The following is a 12609-nucleotide window of genomic DNA, read 5'->3' as shown; positions in this document are numbered from 1 at the left end:
TGAATGTGTGGTTTTGTTTATGAGAGAGTTGTGATGTAGTAATTGATTAAGGGAAAGAAATATTACTTCCATTATATATACAGCAATTTAAGAGAAGAATTTTGTAATGTATTTTTAATTATGCTACGTTTGTGATGAAGTAAGAAAGAGGAAAGTGGTACTTCATTGATTTTCTAATTGATTTAAGTCAGCAGGTCAATAAAGCCTGTGGGAGCTACTATGGGAATTCAATGATGGACTACTCATCCCATCCTTGAAAATTTTTAAATGAGGTTTCGAGGAAAATATAATAATGTTCTGATGGTTTTATAACAAAGGTAAATATCTTAAATAGTTTTCTAAAATTACTATGTCTAGTTGGTATCTAGCTTACCTTTGCTAACTAATGCAAGTGAAAAAACACATTGTGTGCCTATTAGAGAATATTAACCAAATAGTGAATAAACCACATTGTGTTCGAAAATTCCCTAGAAAATCTAAGGCAATAAATGACATACATATTTATCATGGTCAAAACTCAAAACTAAGAGTAAGGAACAAAAATACATTTAAGAGTAGTAAAAGAGAAGAAAGTCAAGCCCTCCAATGAAACAGAGAATATATAAAAGTATTTAAGATAGAATCCTTCTAGTAGTTTGACAGTCAATCTGAAATTAGAAAGACATGAGACTTCTACTAATCCAAATTTGCCTCTTTGCAAAGTATCTAAGCACTTGTGTATAAGAATAATAGTAGTAGATAAAGCGTACTACAGTATTGTAATGTTAGGGATTACTATTGTGAGATTAGTTATACTAAAATTATTTCCTAATTATTTGATTTGATGTATTAAAAACTATTCTATTTTTAACCATACAATTGCTAATATCATAATTTATTACGTATTAATTATACAACATATAATATTGAATAAGATGTATTAGTTATACGTTAACTGAATCCTATAAAATAAAGAATAAAATAATATCATGACTATATATATATATATATATATATATATATATATATATATATATATATATATATATTATTTTTTCTACTTAGGGGTCCTTTACGACAGGTAATTGAGACAGTACAGAATGAGTATTATCGACGTCGTAACCAACAAAAATAAGAAAGAAAAGATAATTTTTTACATGCTAGGATATGCTCTGTGATCAGTGTGGCAAGAATGAAACCTAGTCTATCCCATGTATCTATTCTTCAAAAGAGGTCATTTGTGGCTAACCAAGCATGTACTCTGGGCAGTGTTTGTTTGAGCCATTCTAAATATCAATTGCCTCGAGTTAAACTACCTCCTCCCAGATTCTAGATTTTCCACGGTTAGACCAGAATCCCTGGGGCAGTGTTTGTTTGAGCCATTCTAAATATCAATTGCTTCAAGTTAAACTACCTCCTCCCAGATTCTAGATTTTCCACGGTTGGACCAGAATCCCTGGACAAGGAAATGCCCGTAAACGCGTTATTGTTTCTCTGGTTCTGTCGACTTTCTATTTGAACCTCTGCAATGCGTGTATTATTTGCAGTGGCATTTTCACCATTAGCAGCCTGCACTTCCCTGGGACTCCTCCAGGGCTCGTACGGAAGTATGCGTAGGTTGCCCAGCCTAGAAGTACCAGCAGAACAGCTAACACCTGATAAATTTTGGAAATTTTGAAATCTGAATATGAGGTACTAATTGCCTCCAATAAGTAATTTTGAAGCTACTGAATGAAGAATGAGGATCAACTCACTGGCACAGCCCAAATAGGTACATTATTATTTTTAAAGGATACTTGAGGTCTTCCATCATGCCTTTCTCGACAAACCGATAAAATGGATGGATAGCATTCAGGAGGACAACTATTGCCAAAAGAAGTATTAGGATCAGCCAGTCATTCAAATGAGTCCTTGCCACTGTTATACCATGAGATCTCACAGTATGTGATGCCACTGTCATACCATGAGACGTCACAGTATGTGAGCCAAGCTGGGTGGGGATCCCACATTCTGCGCTGCCAAGAACATGCAAATGTAAGTACTTGAGTGTTTTTTAAATATGATTCCAGTGATTTATTTGTCTAAATTTGTAATAATCTGCATATATAAACACAAGACAATCTCCTTATTTGAATTTCAGATTCATAACAAGGTCATTTGCATCAAAATCTAATATACGCACAAGTAGATTTTGTTTATTTCATCGCACAGGGTGAAAAACCAGATTGCCACATCTACAAAAATATGCTTTATATAGTCAACTATAAATTTTTTGTTTATAGAAATAAACAAAACATTATATTCTAAGGGAAGTATAGACTGTATCAGGGGTAGCCGTTGGTTAACATGGTGAAGCAAGCATGACATGCCTAACTCAAGCATATTCCCACAAATCAAATACATGGCTCATGATCAATCTATAATTAGTTGTAGCTACAGTTTGAACATAACATGCTTCCAAAAAAACTATGGTATTTGCATGGTTCCAAGTGAATCTTAGATAAATTAGCCAAATTTCATTTTGTCAGTTAATATTAGCTGTACGTGACTCATGATAGGTTCACAGGACAGTCCAATCTTTTGAGTTCGCAAATATCTCGCCCAAAATGAGGACCAAACTCATCCCATCCCCTCCTTTAATCTCAAGTCTTGTATACAATATGTTATGGATGGAATAACCCATGCTAGCTACTCACTTCCGTCCCAATTCCTTAACTACATAAAACATGAGAAATATATACCTGGTGTTTCTTGTGGGTTATCAGCGGCAGAAACAGTTGAGAAAATCCTGCAGAATTTTCTGATCTTTGACTTGATCTGTGCTGATTGAAATTAAAGACAAAAAACCAATCAATTGTCAGTCAATTAAGTTGGAATTAAAACTTATCACTGTCTCAAGAGTAACGAGGTAAATATCAGTTACATCATAAGTAGTATTCCAGCATTGAGCTGGTTCAACTACTACAATCCATGGTTCATTTAGACTCATGCGTATCTAAGACTTGAAACTACTACAGTCCATGGTTCATACAAACTCGTAACTTATCTAAGACTTGAAAATCAACTGATAAATATCTACAATTAAGTCGTCTATTTAACAAATTAGAGGTGCAATACAGCAATAACATAAATATTCATACAAAACGTAAATAACATAGCATTGCCTCGGACAGAAGCAGAAGACAAAGGACAAAGTACTTGAATTAGTATTATGTGGTTAGTGCAGTTCCATCAATCCTAATTTTTTCAAGGACTGGACAACTTTGAATTTAATTGGCCTCCAAATAATCCATTACTTTAGTAGTAAGTTAGTAACCAAAGAACACTTTTTTTCTAACATAAGAACTTCAGATGCTCCACTAATTCATTATTCAGTACAGTTTTCACAGGAGAATCATCCATGAAACAGAACACACTTTATTTGGAAATGAAAGTATAAAAATGACATTACATGAGAAAGAGAAGTATAACTGAAAAACCAAGGCTAAAACATTAAATCAAACATGGGAAAGAGAAAGGTGAAATTATATTGAGATGAAGAAATACAACACAAGTAAATGTAAAAGATCAACAGGGGAACTACACATCCAATACTACTATCTAAAAAAGGAAAATATTTTAATCTGTATGGATAAAAATACATACAACCAAACCCATTAACTAATATCATATCAAGCACAGGCACATGGATTATCAACGCGGACATCATCCTCATCGCCGTTCCTAAAGAGCAAATATCCGATCGCCAAACCCAGAACGACGGCCACAAAAACGCCGCCGTTGAATGACATAACGGCCAACATAAGGAAATACCCAATCGCCGAGTTAACCCCAAAAAGGATCGCCGTAGCAAATCTCGCGGAGTTCCAATTAGCGCCTACGGCAGGAAAAGTGTAAAGAAGGGGAGCATTCACGGGAGCTGTAGGCGGAGGGTAATTCCTCTTGGAATTGGCAGAGAGAATCCTAAATCGTTGACGACGATCTTCCATGTATTGATAAAAAAGGGAGAAGATAAAACAAGCGAGTAAAGTGATTGCATAGCTAGTCCATGAATCAGTTCTCCAGAAATCGAACAAAAGGGTTACTTTTTTCCCCCAATAAAAGGTCATGTGCATCATTTTTGCTTTTTGATTTGGGTTTTAGGAAGAAGATGATAGATGTTTTGTTGATTTGTTGAGCAAGTATGGGCCTTTTGAATTTTGATTCGATGATGATAAGGTGTGTGAGAATGATGAGAATATCAAGGTGAGGAGGAGGAAAATGGGAGTCGATGAGTTTAGTTTGTGTAATGTTTACTATCTTGTACTATATACTTTGTCCAAAGGCAAAGTTTTTGCCTATCCTTTCAACTTGTACTACCAAGTGCCTGTTAACTTTATGTCTTTATTTTCTCGAGGGTAAAGAATAAATTTATCTATCCTTAGATAAAAGATTAACTTTAAGCCATAAAATTTTAAAGCAGTTAAAAATAAAAAGTTAGAATTCGTAATATTTTTTTTAAGTGTTTAAAGTTATTTTTTTTGACGAAATTACTTTTATATACCTTATATTTTAACTAAATTTTCAAACTACCATTTTTATTTTTTTAAACCTAAAATTCACATCATTTTTCTCATTTAAATACTTTTATCCAAACACTCAACTGTTTATTTATAAAAATAACTTTCAACAGTTTAAAATTCTAAAAGCACTTCATATATAAAAGCTATTTTTTTTTAAGCTCATCCAAACGGGCTCTATTACTAGTTTTATCTCCATATCGTTCCCTCATCTGTGGTCAATCTCCCATTTCAGAGAAAAGGCACACATCACCTTTAGCCCAGGTCAACGAACGAACTCAGTATCCTCTCAAGTAAAGAAGAATGCAGGGCAAAACCCTTCGACTCAATGGTTTTGGCTACCGGAAAGCTGACAACAACAATTCCCTCTGGAAGTTGAAGGGCATTAATCTCAACGGGAAAAATGACGACAAGCGACAATCAGTGACAGAATTCATCCAAGAGAAGAGCCGGAAAGTAGGAGAAACAACATTAGGGCCAGGCGGCGGTTTAGGAATTGGGTGTGGCGTCGGTGTGGGTCTTGGAGCAATTGGTGGTCTAGGTTTAGGTGGTTCGGATTGGAACCATCTCAAACTGGTTTTTGGAGTGGGTATGGGTTGCGGTGTTGGTATCGGGTTCGGGTATGGACAAGGGATTGGTGTTGGGTTTTCATGGGACGAATTTAAGTCCAGATTTTTTGAACCCAAAAGTAGTTCCAGAAGGCCCTTTGTAATTCAAATCTGAACTCTTTTTGGCTATTTTCTATTTCCAGAAGCTTCTTCTTTGCAAGTTTGTTTGAGATGTAAAAGAGAATTTTGTTATAATCTCACTTTGGGCTTCACAAAAATGTTGTTAAGTCAGTTCCCTCTAAACTGATGTTACATGTAACACTATCATACATCTATCAACTAAAATACTATAACAGTGGGAGAAACTTGAACAACAAGAAAGAAAAGATGAATTTTTTACATGCTAGCATATGCCCTGTGATCAGTGTGGCAAGAATAAAATCTAGTCTATCCCATGTATGACAAAAGAGGTCATTTGGTGCAATATCAAACATGTACTCTGGCAGTGTTTGTTTGCGCCATTCCAAGTTCCAACTATCAATTGCCTCGAACCTAAACTACCTTCTCCCAGATTCTAGGTCTTCCACGGTTGGACCAGAATCTCCGGACAAAGAAATGCCCGTAAACGTGTTGTTGTTTCTATCAGTCTGTCGACTTTCTATTTGAACCTCTGCGTTGCGTGTATTATTTGCGTTGGCATTTTCACCATCAGCAGCTTCTGCAGTTCCCTCGGACTCCTCCAGCGTCCGGAAGTAAGCGTAGGTTGCCCAGCCTAGAAGTACAAAATTGACAAACAATTAGAATATGACTAGAAAAAGGAGGGAAGACAAAGCAAAAACATCTCCATAATACATAGAATCCTCTACATGGCCATATTCTATTCCTCTCCCGAGAAACACAAACCACAACTTTTTTCTAGATCCGTTCATTTGTAGGGTGGACAGCTGCCTTTTGTAATGCAGCTCGGCCAAAAGTGATGTCTTTTCCTTGGTCACAGATTATAAGTTCTTTTGGATTTCGAAGAATAGGTTTACCCACCAAGAGGCAATTATCACTCCATTTTCCATAGGCCATGATCCCTCAAGTTGCAGAGAGCTATTGAATGAGAGAAAGAACCTTTTATCCACGTATAATGAACTAACGATAGATATGTATATTTACACATCATTTCACAATTAAAGTTTTGCACAAACGCAAAAGTGGAACACCTTGGCTCATCAATCCTTCCTCGGGATCAGCTATGGAATAAAAATTCCACGGCCCTCGCAAGTAATATGAACATCCATTTGAGATGCATTAAGTAAAGACGTTCATTCAACGATTTACTCTGAGAAGCAGCATAGGTTTAACATGAAAGAAAAAGCTTCTAATATTCTATCACAAGAATTTTCACACAACTGAGACAATTAGAGGAATGAGGCCAGACCTTGATCATGATATGGAGGTGGGAAAAACTGCATATAGCATAATGCTGCTGCTACAAGACCTGAAAAGGAAAATATCCTCAGATTTCATTGGTGTCCCACCCAAGTCATTATAAGTTTGTTTACCCAACTTTACAATTAAGATGATTCTTTGTTAAAGGTACAAACAACAAATAAAACCTAAAAACACGCACCAATTAGACCTCCAGCAAACACATCCTGCCAATGATGCCAATAGTCATCCACCCGAGAAATGGCAACCAGAGATGCAAGAACAAGAGGAAGTAATACGAGACACAGTTTAGCAACATGTCCTCTACAGTCAAAGACTTGTATCTTGCCAGATAAATAAAGCGATAGAAAGCCAAGACCAGCAAAGGACACTGCAAGTCCTCAAAAGGTTGAGAAGAACAGAAAAGAAACAACATAGATGCTGTAAATTTCAAGTCTGTCTCCACACATGAAATCTTTTGCTCTACAAGGCATGAGAACATTAATGAGCCATGCATTCTACTTACAGGAGGTATGACCACTTGGAAAACTCTTATGCCCTTCCCTGACAACATTTTTGTCACCATGGCACACAACATCTCCCCAGTTATCGTAAACCTGTTGACCCATCAATATTTAAAGGCACTGATAAAATACTACTCCTTACTACTGAGAAGCCTTAGACTACAACTAGAAGCATAAAGTATAACCATCATGGAAACATACTTCTTTTCCATCTGGAAAACAGCGCCAGAAGAAGTCTGGTCTAGGCCGTCCTACTGCATCTTTTATAGCATCTGTGATAACAGCTGTTACCAGAACAGCGAACCAAAGCCCTGCCATCACAATATAATTAGAGGACGACTACCAGAAAGCTTTTGCGGTGAGAACAAATATAACCACTTCCACTAAAACTAGTCAAATCCAAAAAATAGCTTACCTAATATGGCATGATGAAGATCATAGACATCTCTTCGCCGAAAATAAAGGAGCAGAAAGACAAGCATAGGCAACAGAACAGCATACACCTGATAAATTTTGAAATCTAAATATGAGATAACCAACTGCCTCCATAAAGTAATTTGTAGCTACTGAATGAAGAATGAGGATCAACTCACTGGCACAGCCCAAATAGGTATGGTATTACTTTTTAACGGATACTTGAGGTCTTCCATCATGTCTTTCCCAACAAACCGATAAAACGGATGGATAGCATTCAGAAGGACAACTATCGCCAAAAGTAGTATTAGGATCAGCCAGTCATTTAAATGAGTCCTTGCCACTGTTATACCATGAGACCTCACAGTATGCGATGCCACCGTCATACCATGAGACCTCACAGTATGTGATCCAGGATGGGCATCCCTCATTCTGCCCTGCCAAGAACATGCAATGTAAGAACTTGAGTATTTTTTTAATATGATTCCAATGTCTTATTTGTCTAAATTTGTAATAAGCTGCGTATATAAACACAATATAATCTCCTTGTTTTAATTTCAAAGCCATAACAAGGTCATTTGCATCAGAAATCTATTATACGTGCAGGTAGATTTTGTTTATTTCATCCCATAAGGTAAAAAACCAGATTGCCACATCTACAAAAGTGTGCTTAATACAGTCGACCATAAATTGTGTTTTTAAAAGTAATCAAAACATTATATTATAAGGGAAGTACAGACTGTATCAGGAGTAGCCGTTGGTCAAAATGGTGAAGCAAGCGTGGCATGCCTACAAAAGAACTCAAGCATATTCCCAAAAAAATCGGAGACATGGCTCATGATCAATCTAAAATGAGCTGCAGCTGAAAGGGACAAAATGGCAGTTTGAACATATCATGCTTCCAATAAAATTATAGTACTTGCATGGTTCCAAGTGCATCTTAGAAAAAATAGAAAAAGTTCATTTTATCAATTTACACTAGCTGTACGTGACTCATGATAGGTCATATAGGACGGTCCAGTCTTTTGAGTTTGCAAATATCTCACCTAAGTGTTCACTCAAAATCAGCACCAACTTATCCCATACTCTTCTTTCATCTCAAGTCTCGTATACAATATGTTATGGATGGAATAACCCATGCTAGCTACTCACTTCCGTCTCAATTCCTTAACTACATCAAACGTGAGAAATATATACCTGGTGTTTCTTGTGGATTATCAGCGGCAGAAACAATTGAGAAAATCCAGCAGAAGTATCTGGCCTTTGACTTGATCCGTTCTGATTGAAAGCCAAAACATAATCAATTGACAGTCTATTACGTTGGAACTAAAACTTATCATTGTCCCATGGGTAACAAGCTAAAGCTCATTACATCATAAGTAATATTCCGGCATTCAACTGGTGCAACTACTACAATTCATGGTTCATTCAGACTCATTCTTATCTAAGACTTGAAACTACTACAGTCCATGGTTCATTCAAACTCGTGTTCATCTATGACTTGAAAATCAACCAATAAATATCTACAAATAAGTAGTCTATCTATCGAATTAGAGCCTTAGAGGTGCAATACAGAATTAACATAAATAATCATACAATAGGTAGAAAGCACAGAATTGTTAAACAGTCAAAATAATTAAAAAAAAAAGACAAAGTAGTTGAAACATTATGTGGTTAGTGCAGTTGCATCAATCCTAAATTTTGACAAAAGACTGGACAGCTTCAGATTTAACTGGTCTCCAACTGATGAACTCTTCAATAGGAATCAAAGGCAACATTTTTGAACCAGCCATAAAAGAGAACGCACTTCATTTAGAAATGGAAGTTAAAAAAATGACAGTACATCAGAAAGAGAGCTAAAGCCGGGAGAGAACAAATTTTACTAAATCACCATTACTGTGAAGACTAAAGGTTCGATCAAGTACAACAACAACAACACACGCAGCGTAATCCCATAAGTGGGGTCTGCGAGGGTGGGATATACACACACTTTCCTCTGTCCTTGTGGGATAGAGACTATTCCCAATAGATTCTCAGTTCAGAAGCAAAAGGGAATAGCAAATATGCGTAGCACATAACCCTCACGAACCTGAGAATGCGAAAAGCATCTGAAATTCTTGAAAAAGAATACAGATCGGAAATCCCACCACGGCATTGTCGATTCAAAGCAAGCAAGGGAGGAAGATTAAAACTTAAAATTCGAAGAGGGAAAAACAAGAGGAAATAATAATGAATGAAGACATTAATGAATAAATAAGAGCAGTATTCACGATAGTGACAACAGGATCCAGATTCCACATAGAAAAAAGAAAAGCACAAAAACACATCCACACATTGTTTTTTTAAATAAATCCCTTATCCACTCTGAATTGGAACAAATAAAGAAATAAGTAATAGTTGTCAACAAGTCAACCCATAAAAAGACATTGTGAACTTTCTCTTAATAAAAAACTCGAAATTTTCTGTTAAATCCTTTTGACAGAACAAAAGGCACTGATGCTGTGAACTTGCACGAACAACAATGTAAAAGGTTCACTGATATGACCAACCTACCCAGCAAACTTGAATCAACAAAAGGAACTTTGAAATTTCTGATGAAACGTTGAAACTGTAAATGGGAAATTTGTGTCCTGCGCGCTTTCATTGGTGGAGTGTGTTCGTTTTTTTTGCGTTGTCCACAATCATGAATGCCACGTTTGTTCGTTACTCCAATATTGTTCACTGCTGTCAACTGCCATGTATGCCACATGCAAATGCAAAATGGACTTTGTTCACTTGATTCCGGGTCAAATAAATTGGTGGCCCAAATTTAAACGAACGCCTTAAATTTTAATATATATTTTTTATGAAGTGTATTATAGTCAATTATTTAATTTTTCTTGAGATATAATATTTAAGATTTGTCAAACTTTAATTTCTTCTTTCCTCTTATATGGAAATTTTATATGTTTTACAAATTATACTCGATACTTAAAAAGTAACAAATAAAATAAAATGTCTTTTTACAAATTCATTTTCCTTATTTCAATTTGTTGGCCTTTTTAGTTTTTTAGGGACTTTTGACTTCAACTTTTCCATCACAAGATTAAGATATATTGGTACTATTTGACATAATTTTAATTTTAAACTCTACTTTATATCAAATCAAAATACGTCAACAAATTAAAATAAATTAAAATGGAAATAATACACAATTACAGCACTGGCGAACACGTCACCAAATCGATTAGAGTTGTTTTGATATTTGATTCAATTTTTCATCTTTTCTTGAAAATACTGATGAAATATTGAAATACTAATTTAAACAATGTTTCAAGCGAGATACTGTGTTCTTATTCACAAATTTCAAACTTTCACCAATAGAATTCCAAGGGAAGTCTACAACTTTTAGATACTCTTTTAAATTCAATATTTTTCTTTTAGTTTCACTCTAATATTGCCCAAACACCTGATTTATAAATAATAAAATCAACATTTAAAGTAGTGATTCCATACTATTGATGCCGGAATGAGTTTAATGTCCAAATAAAATTGCTGAGTTTAATGTCCAATTAAAATTGCTCAACTTAAAATGAAAGTGTTAAAAGCATCCTCATAGTCAGACTTCTTTATCATGATATTGTTTATTTGGCAATTTATTTAATTAATACAGTGATTGATTATTATATATCTATTATAATATAATTGTTTAGGTTTTATTTGACTGGGATAGCAAAAATTATACAAAAAGCATTTTCTCAATCCTTTCGTTTCATAAAAGAAAACACAATATTTAAATTTAAAATCAAATGTATATATTTCATTAATAAAAAATATGCAATTAGTTTTCTATTTGAATTTTAATGTTAATATTTATATTGAAGCTCAGCTAATTCAAATGCATAAGATCTATTAGATAAGAAAGCTATTACTACACGAGGACACATTATATTGGATCCCCATGACTTAAAATTGACACATCAATCGATGAGGTGGTCAAAGATACAGTATTTATATGAACAACTACATGGTTTCTCTGCCTTCGTTTTAATTTATATATCACCTTTTGAATTTTAAAATTTAAATAATTTCATTTTAATTGTAATTTTCTATTTTTATATTTATAGCATTAATTGTAACTTATACTATTGTAAACATAATTTTCAAGAAGATTTAAATTCAAAATTATAATTAATTTTTAAAATTTAAATTATATCAGATAAATTGAAATGAAAAAAATACTTAACTATGATTTTTTTCAGAAAAAAAAGTAACAAAAACAACTATTTTCTTCTTCGACGACTTAACGACCATGTGCTAGGAGCCTAGGGCTAGGCTGGCTACCTAACTAACTAATCAAATCAGAAATTGAATTTAAAAAAATAATCGTAAATAAGGTGGATTAGCATACAATATTTTATATTTTATTGTAAGAAGAAATCTTAAGTTATTGACTAGGGTCGTTTGGGCTGAAAAAATGTCATTGAAATTAATTATATTGGGATTAGTTATTTTAATATTATTTTTTAATAATTTGATTTGTTGTATTAAAAAGTAAAAATTTCTAAGAAGAATTATTTAGTAAAAAAAAAATTTGTAACCAAACAAAAGATAAAGAAAATATTTATTTTGCCCCTTGGCTTTCTTTAACAATTACTTACTAAAGTTTACAATGAATAGTTTGCATAATTGGCCCGCCTATATATATATAAATCCCATTTGACATATATTTATACTCTATTTATAAGGGTTGTATTTAAATGAATTGACACGTTCAAACACTAGGCGTGGAAGGATAAGTTTGCAATCTATATCTGTACTACAAATTGGACTTCATCTATTATATTATGATATTTCCATCAATCATTTACCAACCTAGCTACCTAGTTCGTAGACATTAATTCTTGTTAATTGTATAACATCGTCCCAATTGTTAATTCTCTTATGTTTCTTTTCCCTTCCTTATTTTTGGGACATGCTGGTTTATTAATTTACTACTATGAGTATCATCTAGTGCATTTTTTCAAATAAGGAAACACAACTCTTCATATAGTTTTCAAGATCTTGTGTCTTTTCTCTCTTTTATTTTATTTTCCTTATATAAAGATGAGAAACTTTCAAAATGACTAATTTAGGCTTAATTAGAGATCTATACTTATAATTACTTAATTATGAACTACATGTTGAGAC

The 12609-nt window shown here is 34.1% G+C and overlaps 3 protein-coding genes across 4 annotated transcripts; 1 reads left to right on the top strand and 2 right to left on the bottom strand.

Annotated features, from left to right (window-relative positions):
* Nucleotides 1-1955: 1955 nt before the first annotated feature.
* Nucleotides 1956-5296, top strand: LOC129872891 (protein TRIGALACTOSYLDIACYLGLYCEROL 5, chloroplastic). The gene is made up of 2 exons (XM_055947840.1): nucleotides 1956-2013; nucleotides 4774-5296. The coding sequence occupies exon 2, from the start codon at nucleotides 4842-4844 to the stop codon at nucleotides 5259-5261; it is 420 nt and encodes a 139-aa protein (XP_055803815.1). The 5' UTR covers nucleotides 1956-2013; nucleotides 4774-4841; the 3' UTR covers nucleotides 5262-5296.
* LOC129872890 (copper transporter 5-like) lies at nucleotides 3484-4324 on the bottom strand. The gene has a single exon (XM_055947838.1). It carries the CDS (start codon nucleotides 4095-4097, stop codon nucleotides 3651-3653), a length of 447 nt encoding a protein of 148 aa, XP_055803813.1. The 5' UTR covers nucleotides 4098-4324; the 3' UTR covers nucleotides 3484-3650.
* A 23-nt stretch (nucleotides 5297-5319) lies between the features above and the next one.
* On the bottom strand, nucleotides 5320-10083 carry LOC129872889 (lipid phosphate phosphatase 2-like). 2 transcript variants are annotated; one of them, XM_055947837.1, is made up of 9 exons: nucleotides 9994-10083; nucleotides 8638-8718; nucleotides 7620-7877; nucleotides 7442-7529; nucleotides 7228-7337; nucleotides 7029-7119; nucleotides 6705-6893; nucleotides 6513-6572; nucleotides 5320-5858 (listed from the first exon to the last, which is right to left on the bottom strand). In XM_055947837.1, the coding sequence occupies exons 3-9, from the start codon at nucleotides 7869-7871 to the stop codon at nucleotides 5644-5646; spliced, it is 1005 nt and encodes a 334-aa protein (XP_055803812.1). In that variant the 5' UTR covers nucleotides 7872-7877; nucleotides 8638-8718; nucleotides 9994-10083; the 3' UTR covers nucleotides 5320-5643. The 2 variants fall into 2 exon arrangements, with proteins under 2 accessions (XP_055803812.1, XP_055803811.1); XM_055947836.1 differs by lacking the exon at nucleotides 9994-10083 and adding an exon at nucleotides 9530-9760.
* Between the last annotated feature and the right edge of the window lie 2526 nt (nucleotides 10084-12609).

The sequence above is a fragment of the Solanum dulcamara genome, chromosome 11, assembly GCF_947179165.1.
Source record: "Solanum dulcamara chromosome 11, daSolDulc1.2, whole genome shotgun sequence".
In the NCBI taxonomy this organism is placed as follows: Eukaryota; Viridiplantae; Streptophyta; class Magnoliopsida; order Solanales; family Solanaceae; genus Solanum; species Solanum dulcamara.
The sequence above is the reverse complement of the archived record's forward strand: the minus strand, read 5'-3'. Positions and strand labels throughout refer to the sequence as shown.

Bases quoted from the DNA above. Each gene is read 5' to 3' on its own strand.
- LOC129872889 (XM_055947836.1), bottom strand. From the start codon at position 9,595: ATGCCGTGGTGGGATTTCCGATCTGTATTCTTTTTCAAGAATTTCAGA. The intron at 6,894-7,028 runs GTAAGTAGAATG...GAGGACTTGCAG, and splicing joins TCCAAGTGGTCATACCTCCT to TGTCCTTTGCTGGTCTTGGC. The intron at 6,573-6,704 runs GTGCGTGTTTTT...TTTCCTTTTCAG, and splicing joins GTTTGCTGGAGGTCTAATTG to GTCTTGTAGCAGCAGCATTA.
- LOC129872891 (XM_055947840.1), top strand. From the start codon at position 4,842: ATGCAGGGCAAAACCCTTCGACTCAATGGTTTTGGCTACCGGAAAGCT.
- LOC129872890 (XM_055947838.1), bottom strand. From the start codon at position 4,097: ATGATGCACATGACCTTTTATTGGGGGAAAAAAGTAACCCTTTTGTTC.